The 13,822-nt window shown below is 36.3% G+C and overlaps 1 protein-coding gene across 1 annotated transcript; it reads left to right on the top strand.

Annotated features, from left to right (window-relative positions):
- Positions 1-2,313: 2,313 nt before the first annotated feature.
- Positions 2,314-13,620, top strand: LOC111808554 (phosphoenolpyruvate carboxylase 4). Its single transcript, XM_023694624.1, has 20 exons — positions 2,314-2,562; positions 3,019-3,182; positions 3,526-3,640; positions 3,941-4,018; positions 4,110-4,178; positions 4,344-4,422; positions 4,532-4,608; positions 4,736-4,831; positions 5,738-5,879; positions 6,556-6,687; positions 7,029-7,102; positions 7,232-7,477; positions 8,569-8,694; positions 8,787-8,888; positions 9,025-9,171; positions 11,357-11,455; positions 11,574-11,662; positions 11,832-11,958; positions 12,030-12,236; positions 12,515-13,620. Exons 1-20 carry the CDS (start codon positions 2,407-2,409, stop codon positions 13,337-13,339), a joined length of 3,150 nt encoding a protein of 1,049 aa, XP_023550392.1. The 5' UTR covers positions 2,314-2,406; the 3' UTR covers positions 13,340-13,620.
- Positions 13,621-13,822: the final 202 nt, after the last annotated feature.

Here is a 13,822-nt window from a genome sequence, read left to right as displayed (position 1 = left end):
AAAAAAAAAAAAAAAAAAAAAAAAAAAAAAAAAAAAAAAAAAAAAAAAAAAACAAGACACACAGGGACAATGGATTTCCTTGTGGATTTCCTTGTCTCGTTCTGTCATGTCTTGTCTTGTCATGTCATGTCCTGTTCGGTGGGTAACACGATGAGCAATGGAAGTTGGAGATGTGTAAGCTTTAATATAAATTATTGAATAAACTTACTAGTCGAGCATCACTCTCATACTTTCTAGGTCTAATTATGGACATGCATATACGTATGTTCGTGTGATCAAACACAACAAAAAAGAGCATAATGCAAAACGTAATCATAACTATACTCGTTCAAGGCTTGTCTCCACAGGACCCCGACCTCAGGGGTAAAACAGACATTTTTAAGGGAGATAAAGGAGTTGATGTCCATCATGTTTCATGTCAACATCTTCGACCTCCTTTTCTTAAATCTTTATTATCATTAGAATGAGAACATATAAGAGGTGTCAATTATTTGCTCGAGCTTAGGTCTTATCATTCTAGAGTTATATGAGGATTTTTATTAATATTGTGGTTCCAATTTTTCTTATTTTCTTTTTAAAATAATATTATATTACAGGTCCCACCGCTCATCAATCCATCATATATGTTTTGGATTTAATGATTGATATAAGTTATTTTAGAAGTATTATGACATCATTTATTTGGTCCAATCGAATCAATTTAAGCATAGTTCAACTAAGGTAAAAATAATTATAATTTTTTTAATTAAAAAATGTAACGTCTCACGTCTAGGATTCAAATAAGAATATGAAATTTTTTTGTCTAGCCAAATTTTTCGGTTAAGTTCTCGAGGTAATTCAGTTTCTATACTTCGATTTTAAGCTAGATTTTAATAATTAAGGTTGATTTATAATGTTTTGTCAGAGATCGTCAATTATTGTTAGTTTGAGGGTGCGTGGAACGATATAAGCAATTCATTTCCTCCATGGATTAAGATATGACACTTCTTTCTTGGATGACGGTTACTTTTAATGTTTTCAAACTGTTATATATGTGTCCACATAGTTGTTATGTGATTTATGTGTTTGATGTGCATCGTGTAAATGTTATTGTATTTATGTGTTTGACTACGAACCGTCAGGGATATGAGCTAAGTGTACCATTAGAACCTGTTTTTGTTCTTAGTCACTAGCTACTTGGCCGAGATTTCAGTTTCCACGACCACGTGCTAGTTGGTCATATCTTAAGTTTGGTTAAGACCTGGTCGATCAGTACTTATTCGTTCAAATAGAGGCATAGGTCAGTAATCCTATCTCGAATGTGATTACTGTCGAAATATGATCGTTACGACATTGAGAATCAAGATGATAAAATGAGATGCGACACGTATGAAATATGGCTTAAAGTAGAAGTAAGTCGGTAATGTTGGGTAGACGGGAAAATACCGATTTAGACGTCGTGTATGATTGAGTGAAGGTGAGTTGTAAAGTTGAGTGGATAATAAAAGATTTTATTTTTAATTTTATTTTCCTTTTAAGGAATCTTCATTCGAAATAGAATAAAGCGGGGAATATTCTTTGGAGTATTTAAAATTAAAAGCAAAATACCATCATTATTGTCTTCCTCGTGATCGTAATCACAAAATTTCTCATTAATTCTTTAAATAAATAAATAAATAAATAACTTTTTTTTAGAGATTCACGCCGAAAGGTTTTCTTAATAAAAATGTATTAAATTAATTACATTTTTTTTTTCCATTTTTGTTGTCTATTTTGTATTTTCATTTATTATTATTTTTTTTTTTACAAATAAATGAAAATACTTTATTTTATAAAAAAAAAAATTAGAAAAATCATTAATGTTATAGCTGTTGGATAATGAAAGTCCCACATCGACTAATTTAGGAAATAATCATGGGTTTATAATCAAGCAATCCTATCTTCATTGGTGTAAGACTTTTCAAGAAGCACAAAGCAAAGTCATGAAAACTTTATGCATGTCGTATCATTGTGGAGAGTACTGAGTTGGTTTATAAATGGTATGAGAGAGAAATTTATTTTAAAAAATAAAATTTATAATATAAATTATTATTTGGGACCTCAATTATTTAATGTAAAAGAAAGCGTCACGGCGTTTACGGGGAATCACCTGGTGACAAAATCGCTCTCGCTGCATCATGAACAGTTTCCACCATAATCGGCACTGCTGCCACGTGTACCAATCTAGTTGGCTGCCAGGTACCCCATTTTGGGCCCCATATCCAAAGCCCAAAAAATAAAAATAATAAATAACAAGAAAAGAAAATAAAAAGATCGTACAAGAAGTGAATGATCCTCTCTTGAGCTTTTCATCCTTTCATCTTTCTTCATCTTCGCTCTTCTTACAACCTCACTCTCTCTTCCTCTCCACCATTCTTCCTTCCAACAATGACGGACACTACTGACGATATCGCCGAGGAAATCTCCTTCCAGAGCTTCGATGATGACTGTAAATTGCTTGGCAACCTTCTTCACGACGTCTTGCAGCGGGAAGTTGGGAGCCTATTCATGGAGAAAGTTGAACGAACTCGAGTCCTCGCTCAGGTTTCTCGTTCTCTCTCTTTATCCATGCTTTTTTTTTGTTCTCTTACTCCGTTTTTTTTTCATGGTCGTAGTCTGGTTCTATGTGTCGCTGTGTGGTTAGTTATTTTTTGAGACTGCCTTACTGAGTTGGTGTGGGGAAAATGGAAAGGTCATTCGATGTTATGCTTGATTTGCGATGTTTTTTTCGGGTTTGTTTTGAGTTTTGGGACGGGGAATCTTAATCATGCATCAGTTCATGGCATGAAATACGCTAGAGATTTTGAGGATGCAGCTTTTCTGCGTCCATTCGGTCTGTTTTCTGAGTCGTCCATGGCTGAGATTTCGATGGATTTGGAATTTCGGACGTTAATCGTATGTGGAGTGACTTCAATGAGAAAGAAGGATGTGTGTGACAATAATGTTATATGACTAATCGGATGTATCGTTTTCGTTTTTTCCTCTTTCTTTTGGTAACAGAGCGCTTGCAATATGAGGATCGCGGGCATCGAGGATACGGCAGACATGATTGAGAAGCAGCTTGCATCAGAGTTGTCGAAAATGACTTTAGAGGAAGCCTTCTCTTTGGCTCGTGCATTCAGCCATTCTCTCAATTTGATGGGGATTGCAGAAACTCACCACATGTTGGTTTGCTTTCAATCTACCATTTATTTGTTCATATATTTGAAAGCTAGATTCATATGGAACCGAAAAATAACAAAAGAACAGAGATTCTGGGTTTCGTATTTATTGGCTAATTTGCGATCGTGTTGTGAAACAATTTTAGTTTCACCGTGCTGTAATTTCTTTCGGCTTGCCATAAAATTTGAGAAATACGAGATAAAACCTTATGAGAACGAGGCTATACCATAGGACAAACTATTTCAGTTCAAAATATGCATTGTAATTAGATGGCCCTTTAATGTTGACGAGGACTGCCGTTTGATCATCTTCTTGGAAATGAATGTTGTTTTTCACGACTGACAGGGTTCGTAAGTCGAGAAATCTTGTACTTCTATCAAGATCCTGCGATGAAGTTTTTAATCAGCTTGTGCAGGGCGGAGTTTCTACTGACGAGCTTTACGACAGCGTTTGCAAGCAGGTCTTTTTCTATTATTTTGTTTCTTTTTCTCCCAACTGTTATATTTGCTTCTCTGAACAGAGAAGATGGCCGAATAATTTAAAGCTAGCTGAAAGTGACTGCTCAGTAGAATACATCGAGTATACAATTCTCATTGTCTGACCGCTGTCGTAATAATAATAAGTTTGCTGGATGAAGCACCATTTTGCCATGATTTTGCAGTTTTCATGGTCCAAAAAGTCCAGCGATTAGTCTGTATGTTTGTCTAATTTTTGGACTACGTCACATTCTCTTCTGAATCTTTTATTCATATCTCTGCAGGAGGTTGAAATTGTTCTTACAGCACATCCAACTCAAATTAATCGTCGAACTTTGCAGTACAAACATCTTCGCATTGCAGTATGATATTAGTGCATTCAATTATAAGAATAGCAATATCATTCTTCTTGTTGCGTGTAATCTTTGGTGATTAATTTAAGAATATTTGCAGCATCTATTGGACTACAATGACAGACCTGACCTTAGTCCTGAAGATCGGGAAATGCTAATTGATGATCTGGTATTATTTTATTTTCTCAAACCACTTCTCATTCTGCTTCCCAGTTTAGGAATTAACACGAGGGGTTTGGGAAGGAAGGGATTTGAGGCCTGGAATTTGTATGATCAAGAAACAACTTCTCTATGTTTTTTTTCTGGTTTAATTTATGTTTGCTCTGCGTTTTAGGTAAGAGAGATAACTTCAATATGGCAGACAGATGAACTTAGACGCCACAAGCCCACGCCAGTTGATGAAGCTAGGGCTGGTAAACAATTAAATTTATTTTCCAGAGAAGAAACGTATCGTCTGAATGCTATGATTGTTTGTTTTCTCCTCACTTCCATTGCTTCAGCAGTTATGTTTGCATTTCTCAGGTTTGAGCATTGTGGAACAGTCCCTGTGGAAAGCTGTCCCGTATTATTTACGTCGACTCAGCAATGCCTTAAAGAAGGTCTACAATGAGTTTCTGTTTCTGATTATTCTTCAATGCTTTTATGGTGTCGTTATTTAATTGCTATTCTTGTTTTTTCTGGAATTTTCCTTCGTTTTATTACATTACTATTTTCACCCATCTGTAGCACACTGGAAGGTCGCTTCCTCTGACTTGCACACCAATAAAATTTGGGTCTTGGATGGGAGGCGATAGGGATGGAAATCCGAATGTCACAGCAAAGGTGAGACTTCCAACATCTTCTTCTTTAAAATTGTATGCAAAGATTATTTCAGCACTTGAAAATCACCTAATCTGTGCACATAATGTTTACTCCGTCGTAATATTTAATTTATGCACCTTTTTGTACTCCATTTTAAGAGATGAAAATTTAAAATTTAATGAGACTCAACCTGGCTTCCTCAAACAATATCTCAGTTAGCATTCTTATTGATTGTTGTTAATGTTACTCTTCTCACTGTTGCAACTCAAGCTTTCCACTAAGAAGCTTCTGATCTTGAATTCCATGTCGAGTTCGATATATGAAACCTCCATTTCAATTATAGCATTCATAGTAATTAGAATGATATTAGTAATTAGAATGATATTTCAATTATAGCATCAATATAAATATGTTTAAAATTCCTAAAATGAAAAGACATGATATAACTCTATATATTATGCGTAGGTCCCACTTTTGTGTGCCGGTGAATACTTTGTTCCCTAATATACTTCTGGTGGAGGATAGATTTTCTTGTCAAGATTTTGCTTCATTTTGTAAGGATATTTTAGTAATTTTCATTTTCTATGTGTATGGTTAGCTTGGTTTATCTTTTCTGTGATGGTTCTATTGGTTTCTTCTAGAAAACTCTTGTTGTATATTGATGGTGTCAGATGGTGTTTGTAGTCCTGTTGAAAAAGAGTGTTTGGAAGTAGTGTTTGATTTTACATGGATTACATTTTTATATAAAGAAAAATGGCCATAAATGCTCCCCCTCAATGCTGAGTGCAATATCAATGTCACTCTTATTCTCTGATTGCTCAATTGTTTCGCTTCATTTTGGAACTGAATTTATCATACGGTGCAGTCTAATATTTTTTCCATCAAAAAAATGTAAAAAGAAAATAATTTTTCCCTAATTTTCTTCAGGTCACAAGAGAAGTCTCTCTTTTGTCTAGGTGGATGGCTATTGATCTATACATTCGAGAGCTTGATAGCTTGCAATTTGAACTTTCCATGAACCGATGCAGCGATAGATTATACAGACTGGCACATGAAATTCTTGAAAAAGGTAACATATCTGTAGGCTTCAAAGCTAAGAAACAACGAAGACGTTTGGCCAAGCAGTTGTTCGTTAGACTTTATCAATTCAGTTGTGTCAATTGCTTATTGGATATTGATTTAGATTAGCAACAAATCCTCATACACACGCAGATAGATAATGCTGATTAGTTGCTCGTAGCTAGTGATAATTCGGTCATTGGGAAAGACCTGAATGGATGTGACAATTCCTTTTAGTAGTGATTATAAATATTTGAGTTGGAATAAGAACGTAAGAGTGATGCCCTGCTATCAAGTTTTAATTCCCTAAATACAACTTTCATGAATGTATAATTCTTAGTATATTTCTGAACGTAAATGGAAACATTTGTGGATTGCTTCTGAAGAAAAAAAGGAGAAAGAAATAAGGCGATGAAGACAAAAATTTGTGGCTCTTGATTATAGGAACACAAAAATTTGTTGAAGCAAATACTACTTTTCTTCTTGGATTTGACATCATAAATTCTTACAACCATGTACACGTACAAGCAGCTTCTAGTCCGGTGTCTTATCATTCTCGAATGATATTATGCATACTTCTGTTCTCTTCTCTATTACTAGTTTAGATGAGTCTGATATAGAGGTAGCCAATTTATGTAGCACGTCATTCCCACTCTAAAATTATAGCAATCCAATTATTTATTCAGATGCTGTATCTGAAGATGGACACGAGACCTGGAATCAGTCTTCGAGCAAAAGTGAACCGAAGAATCAGGGCCATCAAGCTGCTGCACTTCCAAGACAACTTCCACTTAGGGCCGATCTGCCTTCATGCACGGGTATAGCATATTCCGGAGATTTATTCTCAACTCATGTTGTGACAATCATCATCTTGATAAAACCTGCTCGAACAAATTCAAATTTGAACATATTTGAAATTTCCTTGAAAATGCAATATGTCTTTCATGTGGCTTATAAAAATTTACGTGAGGTTGGGAAAGACAGATATTTTTACAAAGATGTAATAGTTGGGATGAAAAAATGATTTCGCTCTTCATCATCTATTTGCACCGAGAGACTTGTTTTTTGCTCACGGGTTCCTTTTATTATGCTTAAATTTTATTGTTCTCGCTTCTTGCCAAAATGGATGGTTGTTAGTCTCATTAAGCCCTTCATGCAGATTGCAATGATGGTGAATCCAGGTATTCTAGAGTAGAATTTCCGAGGACTGATCATCCATCATCAAATAATGAGGTGAAGCAAGTTCTAGAGCCATTTATTTATATATATGATCTCTAGTTCTCTAATGCATATTATTTTAGATTGTTCAATTTTACCAGTGGCACTCACTCTCTCTCTCCAACTATCTGTCTCTTGTACTAGGAAACTTCGGTTCGAAATACACATGCATCCTTATCAAATGGAACTTCACCTAGTGCAAGTGCATTTCAGTCCAATTCTTTGTCTCGTACTGCCTCTTTCAACTCAACTCAACTCCTTGCTCAGAGGAAACTGTTCGCAGAATCTCAGATTGGGAGGTCGAGTTTTCAGAAGCTTTTAGAACCAAAGCTTCCTGTACGTCCTGGAATTGCACCCTACCGCGTTGTGTTGGGTAGTGTAAAAGACAAGGTACGCATTTTCAGTTTGGCTACTTCGGTGAGCTAAAGCATATCTTAGTTGACTGTATGGGAAATTGGGGACATATTTATGATCTGAACTGGATAACCTGTGAACTTTTAAAATTTGGGTCTTCAGTTGGTGCTAGATTTATCAAATGTTTTGATATGAATCTCAAAACTTGGTTTCATAATTATGTCATTTTGCAAATCCATTCCTTCAAGAATGGTCGAAATATTAAGACCACTGTATAGACAATTGTTAGCAGACCAGAGTATTAACTTCTGGAATTGGAATTGACATCTCTGTTTTTCATAATTGGCTCCCGATGTTTTCTATCGAATGTCTTCAAATCAAGACATCGATATTAATTAATGATCTGGCAAAGATATTTGATTTTGATTGTCTTATTTAACATTTCAATTTACTAGTTGGGGTGCGAATGAGTCGGTTCAAATATCCACATTTGTTATTTCATGAGTTAAATCGAAAAGTATTCTCATGAACATGGAGATACATATCCTCTTTTTTTTCTTTCTTGCCCTTCTGTTTGACTTTTTACTATATTTGTGAACAGCTATCAGGCATTAATGATGCCACTAAACACGCTTTAGCCTTTAGATGGGAGAAAAAAAAAAGTTGTATTGCCTGGAGATGTGGTAAATAAATTGGAGGAATGTTGCTTTGAAGTCACTTTTTTTTTATTTTTTTTTTTTAGATGGAATTGCCAAAATATCAATCTATTTTTGGGCCTAGCTCCACTGGTTTACAAATGCTTAGACACAAATATACCTAATCTAAAGTTAGATATGCCTTTGACCAATAGGACGTAGGTTCAAATCCCCCGCCCCACCAACATGTTGAACTCAAAAGGAAAAAAAAAAACACTTTTTTAAGTATTACAAATGATACAATGCAAAATAAGGAAAAAGAAAAAACTATAACATCTCACGTCATATTTTGAAAACTGGACAATATGCTACTTTTGCAAAAAAAAGAAAAAAAAAAGTATAAAGGTGGTGCTATCATATATAGAAGTAGATTATTATATTATTTCATTTAGTAAAAGTTTTGTATGTTTTACGTGATTTTTTGTGAGCCAGCTAGTGAAAACACGGAGGAGGCTGGAGCTGCTTCTTGAGGATCTTCCTTGTGAACAGGATCCTTCGGATTACTATGAAACTGCAGATCAACTCTTGGAGCCGCTGCTTCTATGCTATGAGTCTCTGGTAATCCAGACTTGTCTCTCTCTCCCTCTCTCTCTCTCACTCTTTTAAAGTTAAGTCTATATAAAAATTTACCTACAACACCATTCATGCAGCAATCATGTGGATCTGTGGTGCTTGCTGATGGTCGATTAGTTGATCTGATTAGAAGAGTTGCTACATTTGGTATGGTATTAATGAAGCTGGATTTACGTCAGGTATGTCCTATTTTAGTTAATATTGTTTCCTCCAAAGTAGCATTTCAAAAAATATGTTAATTAACTGGGTCTATCATTTGTATTCCTGAGTTTAGTTGGGAAAAAATACTAGGTTATGATTTCGTTTTGTAACCAGGAATCTGGTAGACACGCTGACACTCTGGACGCCATTACAACGTATTTGGACATGGGTTCATATAGTGACTGGGATGAAGAAAGGAAGTTGGAATTTCTAACAAGAGAGCTGAAGGGCAAACGACCACTGGTTCCTCCAACTATTGAGGTAAAACTTAAGTTGACAAAATGATGCAACTTGTAATTTGATTGATAGAAGTCCTTCCAGTGGAGGACAATACGCACAGCAGTAATATAAATAATTATTGAACAAAAATCACTGCTTATTTTCAATGTTTTATTTCCCCTATCTAATTATCTCACTTGAATTATTGAGCAACAGTATTATAATTTATTCAATTCTCAAATTTAACCTACTTCATATCTAAACAAGGTCTTCAATTTATATTATAAATGACAAATCATCATTGAATATATCCGATTTAATTTAAGTATTTGGATGTAAGCTAAATAACATTCTTTTGTATGTAGATAGACCTGATCTATAACTTACATAGGGAAGACCTAGAAGTACTTTCGGAAGACTTGTTGAATTTCTACGAAGGTGTTATAGGTATTCTAGCTAGTGGAATGTCGTGAAGATAATGCCACCTAGGAGTTACACAGGGATCACTTAGTTAACTTGGGGATCTGATGGCCGGCTACTTTGGATTGTTCATCAAGTGATAATCTTGGCGACACATGGTTTGAGAAGTACATTTGATCAAATTTTTAAAATTAGACTAACTTTCAAAATACACAAAAAAGAAGACCATAAAAGAAAATTGGCCAAACCCAAACAAAAGGAGCCCAAGAAGCAAATTGCAAAGTGACCACCAAATGTTGGCAATTAAAATTGAAGAAAATAACGAAAATGCTAGTAAAAAAGATCCAAAGACTCCAATGCCCTGCCATGACTCTGCCACCCTGGAAACCGTCCTATTTCTTTCTGACCAAATACTCTGAACATCCGGCCAAGTATGCCTTTTCTCAAGCAATGGAGGCAAAAAGACCACCTTCATCTTAACACAAAAATCCCGATTTGGGGCATACCGCACTCTAAATGTCTAGAAAAAAAAAAAAAAAAAAAANAAAAAAAAAAAAAAAAAAAAAATAACTCATGAAAGCAGAGGAGGCAAGAGGAAAGAGGCAAAAGGAACGAGGCAAAGGGAAAGAGGATCTCCCTGCCTAAACTCTTCAGAAGCAAATCTCATTTCCTAGGCTAACCAGAGTTGAAAAGTTGGTTGAATGTAACCAATTAATAATCCGAAGTCTCCATTTCAAAAACTAAAGCCCTTCTTCCATTACACCTTTCCATGATCCACACCATAGAGCGACTGCCCTCTCATTTTTATCGTTGAAAAACCTCAGAACCTGTTCAACTTATTAGCCTCCCATTTTTACCAGAAAGCCACATATACCTATTAGGCCCATGCGCCTTACAGCTGCCAAACCTTAACATCACTCTCCTGATCTCTTCTACAGTGAACAAGGTTTCAACCCTTCACTTTTTTCCCTTCTATTTAGATATCTGTTTAAACCGGCAATGAAATACTGAGTTTGAGGAGTATATTAGGAAGAATCAGGACCACACTCCTCATCTCATTCTCTCCTGAGATAATCATCAATAAACAAACAATCCTCAAGTTTTTGCATCTCCTGAAATTTCCAACTTATGAAAAAAAAAGTATTACAATTTTCCAGCTTTCTTCCACTTCATTCTCGATAACCTCTCACTCACCTTTATGTCAAACCTACTTTTCCCTCAAGGCTTCACTGAACCAATATTATGTTCTGAACAATCTTTGGCCCTCTATACCCTGATAATAATTTTCGCAAGTGTATAATACTCGCATCATGTTGAAGAACTCAGACCTGTTTCTAAGAACAACTTTATAAAATAGTTTTCAGGAACTTTTATGTGACAAACTTTCCAAATAGCTCCTTTAGCTACAAAGATATGCTGAAGGAAAAAGTAATTTTCTCGAAGATGTGGCCATTAGAGATTGTTGTAGTGACGAGAATTTTCTTGTACGATATATTTCTTGAATGTCATTCCTTATTTTTATCTTTTTTTTGAGATTATAAGCGAGTTTTCATAATTTCTGCTGTCTGAAATAAAAGGAAATATTGTGATTTTGAAGTTGTGAACTAACATTCACGTTTGCAAATGTTCACTCCAACGGACATGCATGTTTTTACCACTAGAAAGTTTCCTACTGAATTGTGATAATTCCTAAAGCTTCTTATAAAGAAAAAATCTTGTTCTCAGATTGCTTCAGAATGATTCTTTGCCTACCATTGGTTTCCCCTTAAACTTTAGGAACTTATGTTGGGCTTCATTTTTCCCTCAGGTTCCTCCTGATGTTCAAGAAGTTTTGAACACCTTTCGTGTTGCTGCTGAGCTAGGGAGTGAATCACTTGGTGCTTATGTGATCTCTATGGCCTCAAATGTACGAATAATGATCTCTCTTTTTTTTTCTTTATTGAATCCAGCAGCAGTGCTACTGCGCGAAAAACAATATTATCTTCTGATTTTTCATAAAAGTCTATTGTACTTGATAACTGCAGGCAAGTGACGTCCTCGCCGTAGAACTTCTGCAGAAAGATGCACGACTTTCAGTTAGTGGCGAGTTAGGACGACCATGTCCTGGTGGAACGTAAGTCTTGAGGCTTAACATTTTATACGATAACTTTGCAAAATCCTTGTGTATGACTACAGTCACGTATTTATTTAACTTTTCTGAAAATGAGTACTTAAGAGGGTAGAAGAGAGCTTACTTAGATGTAGCAAGGATTGTCCATGGGCTAAAATATTTCCTGAAATAGGTTGCGAGTGGTTCCTCTGTTTGAAACTGTGGACGACTTGAGGAAAGCAGGATCATCGATCAGGAAACTGTTATCTATTGATTGGTACCGAGAACACATTATAAGGAACCATAATGGGCATCAAGAGGTATGATAACATCTGAATAATCCTCTTTTTGGCTGTCACTATTTCTGGCATTAAAAAGTTCGTCTGGACAGGTCATGGTAGGTTATTCTGATTCTGGCAAAGATGCTGGGCGCTTCACTGCTGCATGGGAACTTTACAAAGCTCAAGAAGATGTTGTGGCTGCATGCAACGAGTATGGTATTAAAGTTACCCTGTTCCATGGGCGTGGAGGGAGCGTTGGTCGTGGGGGTGGGCCAACGTATCTGGCCATTCAATCCCAGCCTCCAGGTTCGGTAATGGTAAGTTGAAAAATAATCTATGTTACATGTTTTTGTTTGACTCTCTTGAGAGATTAAGAACATTGACTTTTTCTGAATTGATTCTGATCTTTGTTAGAATGCAATGTGGGTACAAATCCATTTCATGTCTGTCATTATTCCCGATCTTTAAATTTACATGTCCTTTCCCAATAGATTTTCAAGTGTGGGAATTTGTTGTCCAAATCTTTTGGTCCCTCATGGGAAGTTCAGATTACCAGTCATCATTGACATGATAAACCAACGTAATATATCTGCAGGGTACTTTACGATCAACCGAACAAGGGGAGATGGTGCAGGCCAAGTTCGGGTTGCCTCAGACTGCTGTTAGACAGCTAGAGATATATACCACGGCCGTACTCCTTTCAACCCTACGTCCACCACTTCCACCTCGAGAAGCAAAATGGCGTAATCTCATGGAGGAGATCTCAAAAATTAGTTGTGAGAATTACCGGAGCATGGTATATGAAAATCCAGAATTCATTTCTTACTTCAATGAAGCCACTCCTCAGGCGGAGCTTGGCTTCCTTAACATTGGAAGCCGCCCAACAAGGAGAAAGACCTCTGTTGGTATCGGGCATCTTCGAGCTATACCATGGGTTTTTGCTTGGACACAAACTAGATCTGTTCTTCCAGCTTGGCTTGGGGTTGGGGCAGGTTTAAAGGGTGTATGTGAAAAGGGTCACACTCAAGACTTGAAAGCAATGTACTCAGAATGGCCTTTCTTCCAGAGCACCCTAGACCTTATAGAGATGGTTCTAGGAAAAGCTGATACTCACATCGCAAAGCATTATGATGAAGTCCTAGTCTCGGAGAGTCGACGTGAAATCGGCTCTATATTGAGGAAGGAACTGGTGGAGACTGAGAAATATGTTTTGGTAGTTAGCAGGCACGGGAAACTATCTGAGAATAATCGGAGTTTGAGAAAGCTGATCGAACGCAGACTCCATTATCTTAATCCTCTGAACCTGCTGCAAGTTGAGATATTAAAAAGGCTGAGATGTGATGCAGAGAACAAAAAACTGAGAGATGCATTGCTTATTACTATTAATGGGATCGCAGCTGGAATGAGGAACACAGGTTAAGTCGGCCATTCATATCATCATCAGGTTAAGTGGTTCTTCTTACTAAGAGGGTCAGAATAAGAGTCGTGTCTTTATTTTGATGTAGGTTTGGTTAAAATAATGAGCTAAGTTAGTGTATTGGAAGAAGAATGTTCATCCAGTTTAAGGATGGTGTCGGTTTGAATTAAGTTATCCGGAACCTTTTATGTAAATTCTTCGTTGGCCAGTATTTGCATTCTGAACACTCAAGAATACTGTTCCAGATGTCAAATCCTCAAAGCTCCTTGTTTTTGTTGTTTATGTTACCCTATTACGCGTGTCTAATGCTAAAAATAATCTGCCTTCTTCCATTTCTTGTGCCCATTCTGACTAATTTTCATGTAAGAAAAAGGTTAGAAACATTCTGAGCACTTATTGCTCCACATGTGTCGTTTTGTTGGAAACACAGGTGAAGGCTTCAGAGCTTATCTAAACATCCTCCACCCACGCCCCGCCCCGCCCCAC

This window comes from Cucurbita pepo, chromosome LG13 (assembly GCF_002806865.2).
Source record: "Cucurbita pepo subsp. pepo cultivar mu-cu-16 chromosome LG13, ASM280686v2, whole genome shotgun sequence".
Taxonomy (NCBI): domain Eukaryota; kingdom Viridiplantae; phylum Streptophyta; class Magnoliopsida; order Cucurbitales; family Cucurbitaceae; genus Cucurbita; species Cucurbita pepo.
This window is presented reverse-complemented; position numbering and strand designations above follow the sequence as displayed.